This window comes from Hyposmocoma kahamanoa, unplaced genomic scaffold, assembly GCF_003589595.1.
Source record: "Hyposmocoma kahamanoa isolate Upper Pololo Valley unplaced genomic scaffold, ASM358959v1 169, whole genome shotgun sequence".
NCBI classification, from domain to species: domain Eukaryota; kingdom Metazoa; phylum Arthropoda; class Insecta; order Lepidoptera; family Cosmopterigidae; genus Hyposmocoma; species Hyposmocoma kahamanoa.
Window position 1 is genome coordinate 2,393,658 of NW_020653611.1, and position 20,425 is coordinate 2,414,082.

Sequence of the window (20,425 nt, forward strand, 5' to 3'; positions counted from 1 at the left end):
AAGATTATACCATTTCAGAACGTAAACTTTGATTTTCTACACGTCAATAAAATCGTTGTTAAAATATTGTAAGAAACAATTAAAAGATGACTACTTAACTTATATTTAGTACCAGTAGAGCTAGATCTTTTTGAAAGAGTTCGTCCAGGGAAATATTGCCACCTTACCTATTTCTGCCGCAAAAAAATAAAGAAAAAAGACCTAGGACAAACCAGTCTTTACTAAAAAATAAGAATCTATGCTTTATATTCTGTTTTTAAATATAATTGGCAAGTAGGATATTGTTTAGTAGTCTCTAATAAACCTTACACTTTACATAAATTTCAATACTCTTTCACGGGAATTATTATTATAAATTAATTCGTTTTTCATCGATTCTAAAGAAATACACTTTTTGAGTTAACACATTTTGTATTCCCAGTGTGATATATAAATATAAACGCGTTGCGTTTTCCAGCAAATACTGAGTTTCAAAGTAACAAAAGGGTCACCTTTTGTTACCGCGGCTGGCACCACACAAGGTATCTCAATATTTAGTCTTCTTTTTATTATTTGTGTGAATAGTTCATGTTTTAATTTTATCTAATTTTTGTATATACATTTTTATTTTGTGTTTGTTTGTGTTTTTGTTTCGTAATTATATATTTGTTTTACGTTGAATGTTTTGATCGTGTTTTGTTTTAGTTCTGTTTTGTTCCGATTTCTCTTTTTTTGTCTTTTGTCTTTTGTGGTGTCATTGTGGTAAACAAATAAATGTATTTTCTTTCAAAATTACAAATCTTTTCTTCTAAATACACTAGTGTAGTAATGTAATTTACTAGTTACATAAATTTTAGGGCCCTTGTCATAGAAAACGCGTTTGCATTTTGGTACCTTTCTAGATATTGGCTTTCTAGTAATTGTTCTTTGAAAAATGAAGCTGATTTTGCTTCCCAATAAATCTGAAACTAAATAAGATATAAAAAAGCGATTAGAGGGGGCTGTTGACCTCGTTTCGCTGGTCCCAGATCGTATGTTAATAACGTAATTTCAAAAAAAACCCGATCTCAAAAGTTCGTGGAATGACATCTATGTGCCAAGTTTTATTGGAATCGATTACCGGAAAGTGCGCGAAACCGGATTCATCCCCTAGTTTGCCACACTTAAAGGTGGAATATTTTCTTCAAATTTAAATGGGACCAATACTGAGGTACCCTCTTTTCAACAAAAAAAGAATCATGAAAATCGGTTAACAAACGGCCGGCGTTATCGCGTAACATACATATAACAAATGCCGTCGAATTGAGAACTTACTACTTTTTTGTAGTCGGTTAATAAAGACGGAAAATTAGTCATTTGATCTTAGTATTAATAATTATAATAAACTAGTGGAGTAGTTTAACAACAAAAGTATAGAACAAACACTCCGGGATCTCTAAGGGCGGTAGTGTCCACCATATTATTATGTATATTACTTTCTTAAATTTATATATTTTTTTTTATAATAATCATATTTTGGTATTCTACAACCGCGATGTTCATTGACTAGTGTCACACAAGTATTCTTAGAAAAGTTCAAGAATAAACTCAGGGTCATGGAAAGGTATATCGCAATTTATTACAGAATTCTGATCAAAATAGACGGTCAGTGTGTCTTGATTGTACTTTCACTTATTTCATCAAACCAACCGCGTAAATGCCTGACAACTATGCGGGAAAATTAACAACAGACTTTCTTCTGATTGTCAACATTTTTCCAGATAGAAAGCCAATTATTTACTTGTCTCAGCGACGATGGATCCGCGCGAGGCCAGCTTTGCCGCCAAGGCAGTAACACTCTGAGACACCCGATAGCACGCACGCGTCGCCAATGTTAAGCGTATAAATAAACAAGACACTTTAAAATGTTCGAGCGCAATATTAGTTAATTTTTTATCGAGTACAGATTTCGAACGACGAACACGATAGTTTTTTTGTGGTGCAGTGATTGTTTTCATAATCATGAATGAATCAACAGTGTTTATTAATGATGTCGTTGATGTCAACGACACTGACGCCCGTAATGATACTTGGCAGTGGTATAAGGATGTGGTGCGAACGTGGCTGGAAGACCCTGGAATGGAGGAGCATAACGGGTTGAATCTGACAGCTCTGAAGATGGACCAGGCTTATATGACTGGATTATCCGACAGGCACGTTGGCGTCTACAGTGTCTCCGATGACTGTTTTCGAGTAAGTTTCCACTCTTTACAGGTCTCGTGGTCACAGCTGGCAAGGTGTTTGTAAAGAGTCCGAAGTGTTTGAAAAAAAACAAATATACGTGATTCAGATAATAGATTAATGTCCACTATTTAAAACATCCACTTACCCCAAAAGGGCTTATATACATATTTAGTAGTAGTAGAGCTCCTTGTGAAAGCGTTCGTCCAAGGTAGTACTGCCACCTTACCTATTTCTGCCGCCAAACAGTAATGTTAATATTACTGCGTTCCGATTTGGAAGGGTAAGCGTGCTGGTGAAATTACAGGCACATGGGACTTGTTAACTTATGTCTCAGAGTGATGGGCGTAGGGACAGAGTCCCAAAGATGTTTGCAATTTAAAGCTCTGAGAAACAGTGCAACTGCTATGGATAGGCGTGTCCTGTACCTATTAGAAAAATAGTATAAATACCTACCAAGTGTCATTCCATATGAATTGGCGAGCAATTTGTAGCTTTTTGTACGTACACTTTGCATCTAATTTACTTTTATAGGATCATAAGTATACTATTTCTACCACACCGGGTCTCAAATTAAGCAATTCCCTTTATGACTACCACACTAACGGAATTCACTCTGGGGCAATTCACAGAACACCTAGACCAGAACTAATTTAGAAAAGTTCATTTCCTAAATTGGTTCTACTGGGAAACGAACACGGGACCTACTCATCCGATGCCCACAGTGCAAACTATCGGGCCAAAGAAGTCGTCATCAATGTAAGAAACTTGTCATTTGTGCGCATTTTATTTCCCAAACTTGAGTTTAGTACATTTTAGTATTTAAATTTTTTAACCGGCTTCAAAAAAGGAGCAGGTTCTTAATTCGGCTGTATGTTTTTTTATACGTGTATGTTGCGCGGTGACACCGGCATTTGTATACCGATTTTGATGATTCTTTTTTTGTTGGAACCAGTACCTTAGTAGTAATTCCATTTAAATGTCAAGAAATATTCCACCGCCAAGGGTGGCAAACTAGGGGACGAATGACTTTTGAGGTCGGTATTTTAGTATTCTGTTTGTATTAATGAAATTTTTATTGAATTGATATTCAATAATTTTTTGTGAAATTACTCCTAAAACGACAAAAAAGTTGTTGAAAGACCAAGTACAAAGACACGACGCAAGCACATAGAAAAATTCGTGAGGTCCGTTGGTTCGTTCCGTGGCTTAGTTGGTATAGCGTCTGGCACGGTATGCAAGAAGACGTCGGTTCGAATCCGATCGGATCGAAGGAATTTTTTCTGAGTGTTTTTTCTGAGTGTTCGATCTTTGTATTAATAATTATAACTTTGTTACATTCCCAAAAGTTACAATGTAACAGGTGGACACGCTTAAATTAGAGCTTTGGTACCATCGAGTATATAACCAGAAATAGAGACGAAATAAGGGCCATATATTCCTGGTAACACATTAGCGATACAGCTCTTATAAATATCAACTCTCGTTTGCACTGAAATGTAGATGGGCCAACTACTGATTGTACTTAGATTATTTTATAATACCAAGTGACGGGACGAACAAGTCGTGCACCTGGTGGTAAGAGACACGCCTATCTATAACAGTTGCAGTGTCACTTAGAGCTTTTAATCACAAAGATCTTAAGGGCACTGCCACTGTGTCCGTCACCCTGAGACATAAGTTGACAAGTCCCGTGTGCCTGTAATTTCACCAGCACTCTTACCCTTTTAAACCGGAACGCAGTAATGCTCACATTACTGCTTGGCGGCAGAAATAGATAAACAAGTAGCAACAGCATATCTAAAATACATTCCTGTTTTGAAGTAATTTCCCACGAAGTTGCATAAAATTAATTTTAAAAATAACACAAAACAGGATACCACAGTGTCTTATACTGGCCCGATACTTTTATGGAAGACACTGGTTGAATTCTTCCGCTGGAACAGGTTTCGCAAGGCGGTTTTATAACGACTGCGTTGCTTGATGCTCTTAAGTAATTCTTTACTGCATCCTGTTGAGGAATAATTTATGGGATGCGGTTTGTGAAAAAGACGCTACGAATACATTTAACTATAAAGGCTTTAGGGAATCTTAAGCTGAAATGACACGGCTGACAAGTTACTAATATTTATAATAAAAAAATAAATTAAAATAGGCTTTATTTGACATGCATAAATTTCAAACAAAACAATTATAAAAATAAATTAAAAAAACTAAAAAAGAAGCATACAAAAAAAAATAAAAAAAATAAAAGCATGTCAAAAGGGTCCATGACTCAGCCTCTGAGGACTATGCTGTTTACATAACCCTCGCTGTCATTCTGTCTTGGCCCGTCATAATATGGAACACCACAATTATACAATAATAACACAAAAACAATATACAAATAACAATACATATGTTACATGCTACGTACAAAACAAAAATAATAAATAAGTGACTAAAATTTGACATAAGCAAAAATTAGACAAAGAAAAAAATCTATTTTAGTAATAAAAAGTTATTTCAATAGCATAATACCAGACTAACACAGAACTGATATACGAACATAAGCTACTTCTTAAAGCCTGCGTCCCGAGATAGCTTTCAAACAGTCACAGAAAACATTTGTGTTTAAAAGTTGGCAGTGTTTGCAGCAGATAGGTCATTCCAAATTTTAGAAGCGGAATGTTTGAAACAACCCCGGGCCGCAGACAAAGACACTTTTGGTATTTTGAGCAATTTATTTTTGCATATTTTTAACCGACTTCGAAAAAGGAGGAGGTTCTCAATTTTTTGTATATGTTACGCGATGTTTTTTGTTAGAAAGAGGGCACCTCAGTCTTGGTCCCATTTCAATTTGAAAATAATCCACCTCTAATAAATTCCGGTAACCGATTATAATAAAACTTGGGTAATATATGAGACTCACAAACTTTGAGATCGGTTTATTTTTATAAAAATGTTATAGTTTTGTCGAGTATATCAAACATTGTATTTAATTACGATATATCAATCATATCTTTGCGACAAAGCACTGAAATGTGTTTGAATCCTGCAATCAGGATTCAAAGACAACATTTAAGAGGCTAAATGCGCTTTTTATTGTTAAGCGGTTTTTCAGAGTACGCTACTCACCAGTTTTTTATGAGACCAAGTAACGGGACAAAAAAGACGTGCGCCTGGTGGCAAGCGACACGCATATACATAACAGTTGCAAAGCCACCCGTTGCTTTAAATCGCAAAGATCTGAGCGGCACTGCCAGTGCGCCTGTCACCCTGAGACATAAGTTGACAAGTCCCATAATATGTGCCAGACAGCCACACCAATTGCCTGGTCTCAATGGAACTCTGGGGCACTAGAATGCCCACACCAGAACCAATTTAGGAAAGTTCATTTTCCAAATTGGTCCTATCTGGGTTCGAACTCAAAGCCTGCACATCCAGTGCCTACAATGTAAACAGTTAAGCATTAGTGCTTGGCGGCAGACATAGGTAAGGTGGCAGTACTTGTTGTTGTTACTAAAAGAGAGTACTATGTGCGTTTAGACAACCTGATTCATGTTTTAATGTGCCAAATGATTGAATGAATTGTCATAAACAGTGTCAAGGTAAAAAATAAACCTTCAACTGAGTCAATCTAACGTAAATAAAAGATAACGCCATTCGCAAGTGGGGAGTGATTGATGGATAATAAACACCTTTCTAGTCAATACGTGGAACAAACTAGTGGAACAAACTTTTTTAGGAAATTATGTAGTATTTATTATTGAGATTTTTGGGAAATACCCCGAATAGTCTTTTTCTTATGATTTATATGATGAATAAGCGGTGAAGAAGGTTCTAAAATCTTTCACTAGATGTCACTGTCACGAAATACAAAGATCTTTAACAAAAACAGGAGAATTTCAACAACTCGATAACTTGACCCCACCGAGTATACAACCAGAAATAGAGACGAAATAAGGGCCATACATGCCTGGTAACTAATCAGTGATACATCACTTATAAATATCAACTCTCGTTTGCACTGAAATAAAGACAGACCAACTACTGACCTGTGTGTACGTCTCCGTATATTCCAAAAATATTCTGTATTTATTGTAATAAAGATAATATCTCTAACAATGGCTGTTCTATTCGGTGGTGTGGGGAAGAACAGCAAAACATCTAATTACATAATTTCAGTACAGAGTACTAAAAAAAACCAACCACAAAAGTACCCGGAATTACATATAATTACCAAGTTTCATTGAAATCGGTTACCAGAAAATGCGCAAACCCGGATTCATCCCCTAGTTCGCCACTATACGGGACTTGGCACAGGAGATAATAAATATCGGTTCTCACTACTCAAAGTATATTGAGAGAGAAAAACGCCTTGAATTGGAGAATAGCAAAATCCACCATTAAAATAATTGCTCCTTGTAATAAAATTTAGGCGCTATTTATAAAAATTAATCCATCCACCCTTAGAGGTGGATGGTATTCTTCAAATTAAATGGGACCACTGTGGAGGTACCCTATTTCCAACAAAAAAAGAATCATGAAAATCGGATCACAAATACCGGAGTTATCGCGTAACATACATACAAATAAAAAAACCCATACAGTCGAATTGAGAACCTCCTCCTTTTTTCAAGTCGGTTAAAAATAAACTAGCTATTCTTGACAGTCGTCTGCACAATGTCACGAATTCATTTAAATGCAATATTATAATACGTTTCTATGATAATATTCCGGTTGATATTCAACTTTTGCCGGCCACGAGGATTAATACTACGGTGAAACAGATATTTTATACTAACACGGACAAGCTAAAGGATGATGAGGCGGCTTGAGAGGCAGTATCGAGCCATCACAGGAAAAAGCATAATGCTGGCGCGGCGGTTTTCACACTGCTCAGATAAGGCGAAAATTACTCTGTTTTTGGGCATACTGTCAGGCGTTTTATGAGAGTTAGTTGTGGTATAGTAGATAGTACCAAGCGATCGTTCAACACGTTACGAATAACAACGCGTTTGCGCGCCATGTTGCGTCTGCGCATTTAAAGTTGCGAGAACTCCAAATTGTTTAAATGTCCCCAATATCAATTTAATAGTATTTTAATTTCAATTTCACTTATTGAAATTTTAATCTAGTATATATGAATTGTGTAATGTAATGGGATTAATGCCTAAATAAATAATTTTTATTATTGTCATCACTTTTGCGTTGCACCTATCTATTATTATCGTGGGTTCCCGGTAGTAGAGCTTTTTGAAAAAGAGTTCATCCAGTGAAGTACTGCCACCTCACCTATTTCTGCCGCCAAGCAGTAATCTGAGCATTACTGCGTTCCGGGTTTGAAGGGTAAGGGTACTGGTAAAATTACAGGCACATGGGACTTGTGAACTTATGTCTCAGGGTGACAGGCGCAGTGCCCCTCATATCTTTGCGATTTATAGCTCTGAGTGGCACTGCAACTGTTATGGACATGAGCTTACCATCAGGCGCACGATTCCTTAGTCACTTGATATAAAACATAGAATTAAAAAAGTTTGTGCAATGATGATTCACTTCGACGATGTCGTCTGCCATCTTGCTGCATGACGTTCATCGGATGTTGCTTTACACTATTTGTCACCAACACGCCTCGCATTACGTCCTAAATAGCTCCATTTTAATTTCGTTATCGAATTTAGATTTTAAGGTTTTCGTCGTTATTTACTACGTAAATGATTATCACTAATTTCAGGCTTCTTACCACGGTATGACTTCTTTTTATTTTCCTGATATTTAGGAACGGTTACACGCTCCATGGTCACGGGTTGACTGGACAGCAGTAAATGATAGCTTTAAAAGCAGATATATCTATGTACCCTCTTTCGTTGTTGTGAACTACCTTCACCTCGATTAACATGGCGTTACCATTGTCATTAATTTTGCCGACAAACCACACTCACTTTATTCACACGCGAAACTGAAGTCGAAGCATTTATTGTTTTTATTATTGCAAGCACTAAGCACCGGATTCCACGCACTTGATAGTTTAAATCCATCTTCACGGTTAAACGTTTGGTAATTTGTGATCTCAGTGGTTTCGGGTGGTTTGGAAATATCGGTAAAATCAAACGAACTCATACCGTAGTAAGAAACCTGTAATTACTTAGTGATAACCATTTCGATATCCAATGTCTTCGAATCTCTGCGCAACTCTCATTCTGTACTCAGCCTTCTGTGTAAGCGTCCATGTCTTGGTTCCGCAAGTCATAGTGGGCAGGACACGTTGATTGAATAAACGGGTCTACGTACATTATGGATATATGAACTGATTTCCAAAGACGACAGCCTGATAGGTGCGAAGATTGCTGCCCATTTCAATATCCCGCACGCGCAATTAATTATACAAACTTCAGGCATACAGTCGAGACTGACTTATCGAAAATATAAACTATATAAGAAATGAAACTTTAAATCGTCCGGATTTAAATCGTGTATATTTGTTTTTTCAAACAAACCGACGTTTCGGGCCCTTTACAGGGCCACTTTCCGTGCCACCAGTTTGGGATCCAGTATTTCCTCTAATGAAAAATCCCAAACACGTCGAAAAATCATAAACAAGACATAAGACTGCAGTACTAATTAATATGTTTTAGTTTATTCTAATTTCTATTAATAATTAATAATAAATTAAACTTAATAAAATATCATTCAATAAAATAATTTGTAAAACTTAATGTAGCGTAAATTGGAATGTTTTCTTTGTAAAATTAAAAATAAGGTATTTAATTAATAACTATTGTAACTAAAGTGAAAAAATAGGGTGGTTTGCATTAATATTAGACATATCTGGTTGAAGACTGTACCACCTCAGTCAACCGTGACCATGGGACCTGTAAAGAGCCCGAAACGTCGGTTTGTTTAAAAAACCAAATTTACGCGATTTAAATCCGGAAAAATAGTTTCATTCCCTATGTGTAACAATCGCGAAAATCTAAAAACACGATATATAAACTATATTAAAATACAAGTTAAAGTCGGTTTTGAGTGACGTGGTTGCAATCAGGTGCTTGATGCAGATGAATTCATTTGGCGCTAAGATTTACGAGTACCTTATAATTCTATTGTAAACGATCATTACCTGCATCCTAACAGATGTGCTCGTAAGTACATAATATCTACCAAGTTTCTTGTAAACGTTATTTTATAAACATACTAATTGTACCGAAAAAACAAGAGAGAACGTTGTTACATTTTTTTTGCTACACGACGAACGAACACAAAGAAAGAGCACGTCATTCACTCGAGAATGACTTTTTGTGCAAACGTTAATTCGACGCTGTTCTCGGTATTGCAAGTGCTTGTTGTCAATCATTTTTGGTACTTTATAACCGAATAGTGCGAAGTAAAAGTCCGGCTTTTCGGATTCTTCCAAAACGAATTTGTTCATAATAATTTGCAATTGCATTAAAAGAATACGAATATTTGTCATAAAAGTAAAATAAGGAAATTGATTATTCACGGATCCATGTTAAATAGTTCGTCTAAGCATGTCTGCCGTCAAGCAGTAATGTGAGGATAACTGCGTTCCGGTTTTGAACGATAACGGTGCTGATGAAATTACAGGCACATGGTACTTGTCAACTTTACGTCTCAGGATGACGGGCGCAGTGGCTGTGCCCTCAGATCTTTGCGAATTAAAGCTCTGAGTGGCATTGCAACTGTATCAGGTAGGTGCGTCGCTTACAACCCAGGCACACGACTTGTTCTTCCCGTTACTAGATGCCACAAATAATAAAACAAGATTAAGTATGTGTGGAAGGCTGCGGTCCCAGCCTTGTTGGGAAAAGGGCGTTAAGAATAATCAGTAATTCAGATATTCTTCAGATCCCAAATAATTTTAATTAAATAAATGTTGTGAAACTATTTTTCCGGGTTTAAATCGCGTATAGTTGTTTTTTTAAACAAACCGACGTTTCGGGCCCTTTACAGGTTCCATGGTCACGGTTGACTGAGGTGGTACAGTCTTCAACCAGTTATGTCTAATATTGATGCAAACCACCCTATTTTTTCACTATAGTTACAATAGTTATTAATTAAATACGTGAAATACGTGACTATGGGACCTGTAAAGGGCCCGAAACGTCGGTTTGTTTGAAAAAACAAATATACGCGATTTAAATCCGGAAAAATAGTTTCATTTCCTATGTGTTACAATCGCGAAAACCTAAGAACTCGATAAATAAATGTTATTTAAGAGAAAAAGAATATGTGTGTGCAAAAACAGAATTTCAATATCTGAATTGAAAATAAATACGAAACTATGAACATTATGAACGTTATTCCTTTGCTTCGTTTCGTGGACAAGTATACGTTCTACATTGTTTTAAAAAGGGGTAAATCTAAGTGACCCCTTTCTAATGATTGTTCAGGATTGACGTGTTCTGGATTTCCCCAGCAATCTATTAACGTACAATTTATTTCTCCCTAGCACACTTATTATTGCATTCTCTATGGAACATGCGTGTAAATGGTGCAATTACTGTTAATGCACAAATGCTCACGTGCAATTGTGGTAAAAAACAACAGCCCTTTAGTTTTCCCTTGCATATGCATAATTTCAGTTTAATACTTAACAAAACAAATGTATTTAGGAAAAAGGAGGAAGTAACCTACGGATTGCATTATAAGATAAGTAAGTAGATAATTATTTCTCGTATTTTATTTGTATACATTGGTGCAAGCACATGGGACTTGACAACTTATGTCTCAGGGTGTCGGGCGCAGTGGCAGTGCCTCTAAAATCTTTTGTGATTTAAAGCTCTGCCGGGCACTGCAACAGCTAAGGACAGGTGTTGCTTACCACCCGCCACACGACTTGTTCGTGCAGTCATATAAAATAAGTATTAAGTACCAGAGCAATACAAACTGAGGTTATCAATAAACACAATAAAATGAAATATGATATAGAATCCAAAAACTGTAATTTTTTCGAAACAACGAAGAGTTATTAACACGCGAAGTAGACCATTATTCTATTAATAGAGTGATAGAGCGACGGTCCAATAAGCTACCGTGTGCTGAAACACTTCCGCCGTGTATTGCATCTGATGGGCTTGCACAGCACGCGATTGCCTGAGAGAAATTACCGTCATGTACATTCAACGACTCAAGCTTTTTAGGTATAAGTAAGATAGTAAACCATATGTCAGAAGCCGTGATAGCCTAGGTGATAGGTTTGACCTTCCGTCTCTATAGCAGATGGTCGTGGGTTTGGGTTTGAAGCCGGACTCGTACCTCTTTTTTGCGTCAGGAAATCCTCACGGATACCGCCCAGGGTTATGTCGGACTTATACCGACTAAAACCCGTCGGTGTTTCACTGCGTCGCTTTTCTGTGGGAACGCGGGAACGCAACTGCACACTACCGTGAATACGCCGTCTCTGGCATCACCATGGGAGACTACAACGAAAGTCTCCCTCTACTACTGATGACGTTCCAAAACACGTCGTGTTTGTGGCATGTAGAATTGCATAAAACTAGTCTTATCTAAATTTGCTACGAGATTATTTAATTCTAGCCATTTTATAGTGTCACTTAGTGCTTCATTCAAAGTTAATTCATAATCGTTAAATTAGTACATCTAACTACCACAGAGGAATCGTCAGCAAAGAGCTATCATCATCATTGTATATTCCGTGTATTTACATTTTAGAGGCATGCAAATTCAGAATTCAGAATATTTCACTAGGCGAAGAGATATTGCTACTCGTTAGATATACATAACATAAATTGATAACACTAAGCACCCGACTTAAAATGGGCTCTTCTAGTCCACGCCTCATGTCGATCAAAATTTATAATAAATTAGCAAGGTCGTTAGTAGATGAGAAAAGCGACATAATATTTATAAAAAAAGTAGAGACTGCTAATCGAAAAATGTTACTATGCTGTTTCAGAATTTATCCATATTAATGCTTTGAAAGATTACCTCCTCATCCAGTTTGCTGTGCCCTATCCAGGGTCAGGGTACAATGATCCGTCAAATATTAAACCTACCACCCTGTAAAATATTGTAGAAAATGCAATAAAGTATTGATTGATTGATTGATTGATCATACCATCTTGTGTTGAACGTAATCTCGCAAGTCGTTAATACAGAGTATAAATAAAAGTGGCCCTAAAATACTGCCCTGCAGTACACCGCGCTCTACAATTCTTATATTTGATTTGGTTATTTTTTCAGTGTTTTTATCCATGTATGTAATATGTGTCTCTTGTTGGCGATTCTGTAGATATGATTTTATTAGATCATATGCGGGTCTTCTCAATCCGTACTCGTATATTTTGTCTAATAGTAGTTTGTGACACAAAATCAAATGCCTTCATCATAACCATGAAGATTGTAGATACTGCTTTCGTATTATTGATATTTTCCGATACAGTTGTTAATAAGTCTAAATAAAGTTGTAAATAAGTATCGTGATTCGTAGATTTATATTTCTGGAAACCATACTGTTTTGGTTTTAATATTTTTCTAGCAATCCATAAATAATGTTATACATTATTCGCTCCAATAGTTTGGATAACACTGGTAGTAAAGCAGTGGGACGGTACTTTTCATATATTTCCTTATTCTTTTTTTTAACGAGGCTTAATGACAGTAGTTTTCAGTTTAGCAGGAAAAATGCATTGAATAAATTAAATATGTAGCATAAAGGACTCGCTAATTCTTTTGAGCAGAATTTGATTACTTGAGATAACGTTATATCCATATCATATACTACACTATTCGCATTTTTCATGTTTTCTATTATTTTTATTACGCATTGTGGAGTGGTTGGTGTTAAATACATATATGGAGTTTTTTAATCTTTGTATTTTGTAGTCATATCTATTGTTATTATTGCTACTATCGTGTTTTATAAAATGAATAATTAAATATTTTAGCTTAGGTTTGTATACATATTTATTCTTATGGAATATTTGTGTAATATAATCCTTTGTCGATGCTTTGCTATGTCAACGACCTTGGTTCTCTGTCGGATAACTTCATTCCCTATCTTGTCCTGCAGAGAAATTCCGAGCATTGCTCGTTCCATAGCTCGCTGAGCTTACTGTTAACTGTTGAACTAGCCGTATCCTGAATATCTACGTCTCCGATTTATAACGGGTAGAACGCACTGATTGAAAACCTTTGTTTTCAAACTTAGCTATATGAGTGACGAGAAGTCTCGACGTAGTTTTCCAAACGCTGCCCAGCAAAGCTGAATCCTCCTGTTAACTTCCTTCTCGAAGTTGTTTCAACCTAATCGCAGAATCTGCCCAAGAAATGTGTATTTGGAAATGGCTTCAAGAAGGTGGCCACTTACTACGATTGGTTTCGGGACAATGTGATTGTTGGTTTTGGTTTCATCTCAGTTCATGCAGAGACCAATCCGTTGGGAGGCGGGTGCTAGGCTGCCCAGCATCTGTTGTAACTCCTCCAGTAACTCCGCCGTTAGGATTATGTCATCTGCGAATTGCAAATATGAGGAGTATTCGCCCATTCTTATCCAGTCCATTTAGATTTACTTAGGAGAAAAAAAATAATAACGCGGTCAAACCATTATTATTATGTTTTTATAAACAATAAGTGCGCATTTGACTTCATCTCACCTGATGGAAAATGACGATGAGGTCAACAATGGAGCATGCACATCTAAATAATACCTGAATAGAAAAATGAATATTCTCACCTTGAAAAGCTCAAGTTATGGCGATTAGGGAATAAGTCCGGAGGCAGGGAATTCCACTCCATAGCCATTCGCCATATAAATGTGGAAGCGAAAAGCTTCGTGCGAATTCTTAGAATATAATGACGCCACGTTGGCCCAAAGCGATCACAAACAACACAAAGAAACAAAAAAAAACAAACAAACAAAGAAAAAAACACAAAGCAATCTTGCCGCTATCCTCAAATTGATACAGATGATCTTTATCGTTCTTAAAATGTTTTCTTTAGGCATCTGCTTAAAATGTGGATAAGAAATTGCCCTGATAATTAATATTACTATCTTACAATAGCCACCCTCGCAGTATACATTTATTTATTATATCGATAACAAATCAGATAACAATAAAATTAACAATAATAGGCCTTGGGAGAGGCGGGAGTCTAAAATATATATAATAATAACGCGCACACATTCATAGCCCCGCACTAGGGAAACCCTGTATAGCGGGTGCCATGGAAACAAACATAGACAACCACAAATTACACCCAACCATTCTCCCAGCCCGGGAGAAATAAATGTATGCCATACACATATTTCTCCCGGGCTGGGAATCGAATCCAGAATCTCTATGTGGCAATCCATCATGCATCAGGCAGTTTTTTTATTACGTTACGTTGCATTGATAACAATTAAATATGATATTACAACGTTCTACCAGATTGTAATCCTCCTTGACATTATCATTGTAAAGTAAAAAGAAAGATCTACCGTTCATAATTTGCTAATAAGTATCATATAGAGACTACCAAAGAGGATAGCCACCGTCTTTAGACACCAGACACAGTATCTACTTTGTAGACAAAATCCATGATAGTCACCCGTTCAATGCGGGTTAGGACATCACATTTTTTCCAAGAGTTGTAAACTTTCTGTCATGCAGGTATCATCACAATGTTTTTATTCACCGTTAGCGCGTTCGTGCACAGCATCCGATTCGTATTTCTTCTGAAACGGAGACTATACAAATCTAGAAAACGGTCCGCGTTTTCCACTTCGGATGTCGCTTGTGTACTAAGTCCGATTTAATCTGAGAACATACGAGTATCACTTATACACCTAGAGATAAAATGATCCCTGTGACATTTCGGACCGTCATTTCTCAGATTCGGAACTAATATGAATCGGACGTAGTATGCAAACGTTCTTAGCGAGAGTGTTGCTACTAAATATTCACAAATGTATATAATTTTGAAATCAAAGTCATGTCATGTCCCCACAGTGATTTGAATCGTCAACCTTGCAATTGAGAAACAATCATTCTCCCACTGGGCTACCATCGCTATATACCATGAACATGCGCGCATGCATCTAGTGTTAGTCAATTTAGACGCTTCGCAATAATTAATACTGACACAAATGACGATCAGAAGAATGCGAATCCTTGGTATAATAAAGCCACAAGTGATCATATGTAATAACAACATAACAAATAATAATAAGGCACACACTAGCCCCGCACTAGGGAAACCCTGTATCACGGGACACACACATATAGACAAACACAAATTACACCCAAACTCAGGAGAGAAATAAATGTAGGCCATACAAATATTTCTCCCTGTCCGGGAATCGAAACCGGGACCTCTGCATGGTAACCGTTCGGCCACTGAGGCAGTTACGTCAAAAGTACTTTCATCACATGAAAGTCATAAAAATAATACAAACTTCATAATTAATTGTAACGTATATGGGAAATTCTACACCTCTCCTATTTAAAAAAGTTATCAACTAATTTCGTTACTCGAATCTTTACATCTCTGCAGTTTTCATTTTTTCTATGTGGCCTTTTAACACCAATGGTGCGAATTGTTAAATATATTTAAGTTAAAATAAAAAGATAAAATAGTACGCGATAATAATATAACGTTAAACCTGTTTTCAACGACTTCTGGTGTCGATTGTACAGAGCCGATTGCCCGTGTCCGAGATATGCATTGGCACATACCTAAAATGTGTGTTACTGTTCCACTACATCTTATTTAGATTTCCGCGTAGAGATTTTTTCAGTTATACATATATATGTACATATATTTTATTTACTTAGAAATTTAATCACAATACTGCTTAACCCAAGTAAAAAAGCTTTAAAAAGTGAAGGGAGAACGCCTGACGCCTTACTTTACTACCCAATATTGTTGTGTTACACAAGGAGTGGTATTAATACCACTACTTATTATTTCAATACATGATTCGCTACTGAATACTGTAGTCCAGAAAGTAATTTTATAAGCTATAAAACAAGGCTTACATTTTACTAGAAGTGTTCAAATAGAAAAGTTTAGCGAGACACGTATTTTTGTAGATTTTGGAAGCGTTCTTTAAGGGAGAATAATTATGCCAAAATTCTTTAAATTATACGATAAAATAATTTTGTACCCTGTTCTATCAAAAGCATTTGAGTAAGCTGTAATCCTTTCCAAAATTTTCTTTAAATAAATCGTTTCAAGCAGATTAATATATTATATTAAGATAAATTGCTAATAGGTTCATAAAACTCACTTTAATTAACGGTGGTGAGTAAAATAACTTGAGCATTCATGCTATGATTTCACTTTCCAGTGAAATCGTATCTAAATTTCAGTTTAAGTACTTCAAAGCCTTGATAAGTTACGAAACATAATCAAAGTGAGATCACAAAGGGCTTTGAAAACTATACGCCATATAATAATTGAAGTAAGGTTGTACTTAAAGGTCGAAATTTTAAAATCGAATGACTTAGTTTACATTGTTATATGGAATACCATGATAAGTAGTTAACGACATATGCAATAAAAGAAGAATCATGAAAATTGTTACCAAACTTGACGGGGTTATGAAGTGAGTTATATTTAAAAAAATATGATGGAATCGAGAACTTCTTCTTTAAAAGTCCAAGTCTGCAAACGTAGGCTAGTTTGGTAAACTACACTGAAAAAAAAAAAAAAATTAAAATGAACAAGATGTTGTTAGATCACAATGTTGTTTCCATCTGAGACTATGAAGAACCTACAATTATTGCAGCGACAAGAACAATGATTACAGCAACAATTTCAATAAATGAATTGAATCATGTTGTGATTGATTCATTTAAAAATTCGCCAATTAAACTAAAATCCACTTGATTGATTTTTTTTGTGTGGCCCAAGGAGTGCTTCCTGGGGAACACGGTCCGCGTGGTAGGAAATTATATGTGTTTAGTGGAAGATCTTACAATAGCATTTGATATACATGTATGTCAGGAGAACGTTTGTTGTTTAATGTCGCTGTAGCGATTAAGCAGAATTATATCTTCATTAGCACACAAAGCCCGTTACACCTACACGTGCATGTTTTTCGCGTGATTAACGGGCACTCGGTCTTAAAGTTCTATTTTCCGCTTGAGTAAGGTACTATTTTGTTTTTGCATGGTACGTATAACGGTGTACGTCAGCCTTGAATTCAATCCTATGCCGGTATAATATGGTTTAAATTACACAGTGCAAGCGCAGTGTGCTATTTTTTTGGGTATTGTTTTTAAGTTTGGTTTTGTGTTCTAGCGTTAGTTGGTTGGCTATTGAAATTATTTTGCAATAATTTAAGATGACATAAAAGTAGTTTATACAGGATAATTTGTAAAGGCTGGTGTCTAAATTAGGCCGTCATCCGGTCCTCCACCTCCAGAATATCTGATCAGCAATTTATAAGTCTTTGGAAACAATTATATAAAATAGGGAGAAAGAAGAAATTTGTTATAAAAGTGTGTGCATACGTGTAGTCAGTAAGAACAATTAGTTATTTAAAATTCAGTAACAAACTTGTCAGATTTTAGAACTTAATCTTTTGTAACAACTATAATAACGGAATCAGTGGAGTCCCCAATGGGAAAACGGTTAATTGATAGTTCAATGGTTAGAGTACCTGTGGAGAGATATGACCTTTAGTTAGAAACTAAATTATGTACATTTATCTACGTTTAGTACCAACATTACTTGCTAACGGCGAAGGATAATATCGTGATGAAATATAGTATGTCGCATTGGCATATAGACCGGTTACACATGGCGATTTTAGCAGGACGTTTATAGCGATTCAGTCTCTAATTATCTACTTTTATACACACGCGCTACTTAATACAACCGCGATGCAAATTAATATGTTCCAATTTATTTTCATTTCCATTATAAATTAATAATAAATATAACTTAATAAAAATTCATATTGTTACAATAAAATAATTTGTAAAACAATGTAGCGTAAATTGGAATGTTTCTTTGTAAAATTAAAAATAGCGCATTTCATTAATAACTTTTGCAACTATAGTGAAAAAATAGGGTGGTTTGCATTAATATTAGACATAACTGGTGGATGACTATACCACCTCAGTCAACCGCGACCATGGGACCAGTAAAGGGCACGAAGCGTTGGTTTGTTTGAAAAAACAAATATGCGCGATTTAAATCCCGAAAAATACTTTCACTTCCTAATTGCACTTTTTTAATGATTCAACATAAGCGACTACATCAGTGCAACCGCCTATAAAACTAGTCTTGTGATGCAAGCGCAAGTTATGAAACTTTTATACAAACGCGCGTTTGTATAAAAAGTTGCCGTATGTACTCGGTCATAATAGCGGGCTTTACACAGAGACTCTATCGCGCGTGATACAACAATCGTGCGCGATTGAGCGCGCGTGTAAAGACGTTGGAGGGAAAAGGAAAAGACGCGCGCCATCGCGGACTACAACACGCGCCAGTTTCACGCGGTCTATCCTGCGCTATTAGCCTTTACAGGAACGCTCCTTCCGTTGTTACAAAAACGAACAAAGGCAATCGTTAACGAAGGGATGTTAGCTTAAAAAAATCCAAACAGGTAATCGCGGACGTTTGCTTTGATCACGCAAAAGAGTGATTGTTTAAAGTGGGTTTGATAAAGAAGTTGCTAATATCTGTAAAATGCAATGTCACTCTATCTATGTTTACTACTATTAAACTATTATGGACGCATTTAATGTTATTGATTATTGTTGTTGTTTATTTGCTGTATTGCAACTATAAAGAAATTAATTACGAATTGTAAAGTAAATGACATTTACTCCGCAATTTCAATACAACGTTAGAATATGTGTAACAATAACAAACCCGTAATTTCACCAGCACCCTTCAAGATCAGAAATAGGGCGAACGATTTTAAAAGGAACTCTAATCCTACTTGTTACTATTAGTTTACTTTAGAACCAATCAAAAAGTTTATTTCCTAAATTACAAAACCGGCCATCGAACTACCTCATCGTGTAAAGTACAAATTAGATATAAAAAGAATACTGACTCATTTTCGGGAATTGATCGTGACTAGTACCTATGTAAGTTATACAATTGACAGTTCATTATGCTATGTACAATTTCGTTACAAATCTATTCGTTCTGAACGGTTCAGTATTTTTTACTATAACGTGTTGTAACATTGTCAATGTTTATACTTCTTGTTTTGCTTTCAGTGCCCCTACGAGTTGCAAAAGGTGCTGCTGCCTGACTTGGAAGAATCGTGGATAGTGAACACAGCCAGACGAACCTCGTGGCGAGTGTACACAACACAGGACGACCTGTACGTCAGTGCTAGGAATACCACGTAAGTAATCCAGCAAAATGAGGATCACTGATAATAATAATAACGCGCACACTTATAGCCCCGCACTAGGGAAACCCTATATCGCGGGTGCCATGTACACACACATAGACAACCTAGTAGCAGTAGAGCTCCTTGTGAAAGAGTTCGTCCAGGGAAGTACTCTCACCCTACCTATGTCTGCCGCCAAGCAGTAATATAACCATTACTGCGTTCCGGTTTTGAAGATACTGGTGAAATTACAGGTACATAAGGCTTGTGAATTTCTGTCTCAGGATTATGGGCGCAGTGTCACTGCCCCTCAGATCTTCACGATTTAAAGCTCTGAGTGGTATTGTTATGGACAGGCGCACGACTTTTTCGACCCATCACTTGGTTTTATAAAAAAACACAAATTAGTTCATAAGTTTTGAAGTCGGCTAAAAAGACATTCATTTCTTCCAGGAGGGGTTGCAAAATGTCATGGTACATTGCGTGTATTTGTTCCCAGAGGTTTGCTATGCCAGATGCGGCCTGAAATGGGACAGTTCGGCGTATACCGACTCAATGTCTCCGGTGAAGAATGCCACGTACACACATCCAAGGAACCTGTCAACATTTATTTGCGTAAGTTATCTATTCTATTTCCCAAATGAGGTCTGAAGGATGAAAAGGAAACAATATTTCAAATTCGTACATCAAAAGTGCTGTTATGACATGAAAGTCATAGGCCTTTTCAGGAGTGTACTACGTCAGTGGGAGAGAGGCGTGATGGCATGTATATAAAAACCACTTACCTACTAAAGAAAGCACTTCAAAAACGAAGACACTTTTGTTCTCGACTCTCTGTTTAAAATGTCTAGATAGAGTCGTTTAATCAATTGTCCTATTTATCTAGACCCTTGACACACAAAGCAATCTTGCCGCTGT

General features: G+C 36.4%; 1 protein-coding gene across 1 annotated transcript; it reads left to right on the plus strand.

The window, feature by feature from the left end:
- Positions 1-1,827: 1,827 nt before the first annotated feature.
- Positions 1,828-20,281, plus strand: LOC113225692. Its single transcript, XM_026458074.1, has 3 exons — positions 1,828-2,211; positions 19,389-19,519; positions 20,007-20,281. The coding sequence occupies exons 1-3, from the start codon at positions 1,981-1,983 to the stop codon at positions 20,149-20,151; spliced, it is 507 nt and encodes a 168-aa protein (XP_026313859.1). The 5' UTR covers positions 1,828-1,980; the 3' UTR covers positions 20,152-20,281.
- Positions 20,282-20,425: the final 144 nt, after the last annotated feature.

Coding starts and splice junctions, on each gene's coding strand:
- LOC113225692 (XM_026458074.1), top strand. CDS start 1,981: ATGAATGAATCAACAGTGTTTATTAATGATGTCGTTGATGTCAACGAC. Junction 2,212..19,388: donor TCTCCGATGACTGTTTTCGA/GTAAGTTTCCAC, acceptor TTTTGCTTTCAG/TGCCCCTACGAGTTGCAAAA. Junction 19,520..20,006: donor GTCAGTGCTAGGAATACCAC/GTAAGTAATCCA, acceptor ATTTGTTCCCAG/AGGTTTGCTATGCCAGATGC.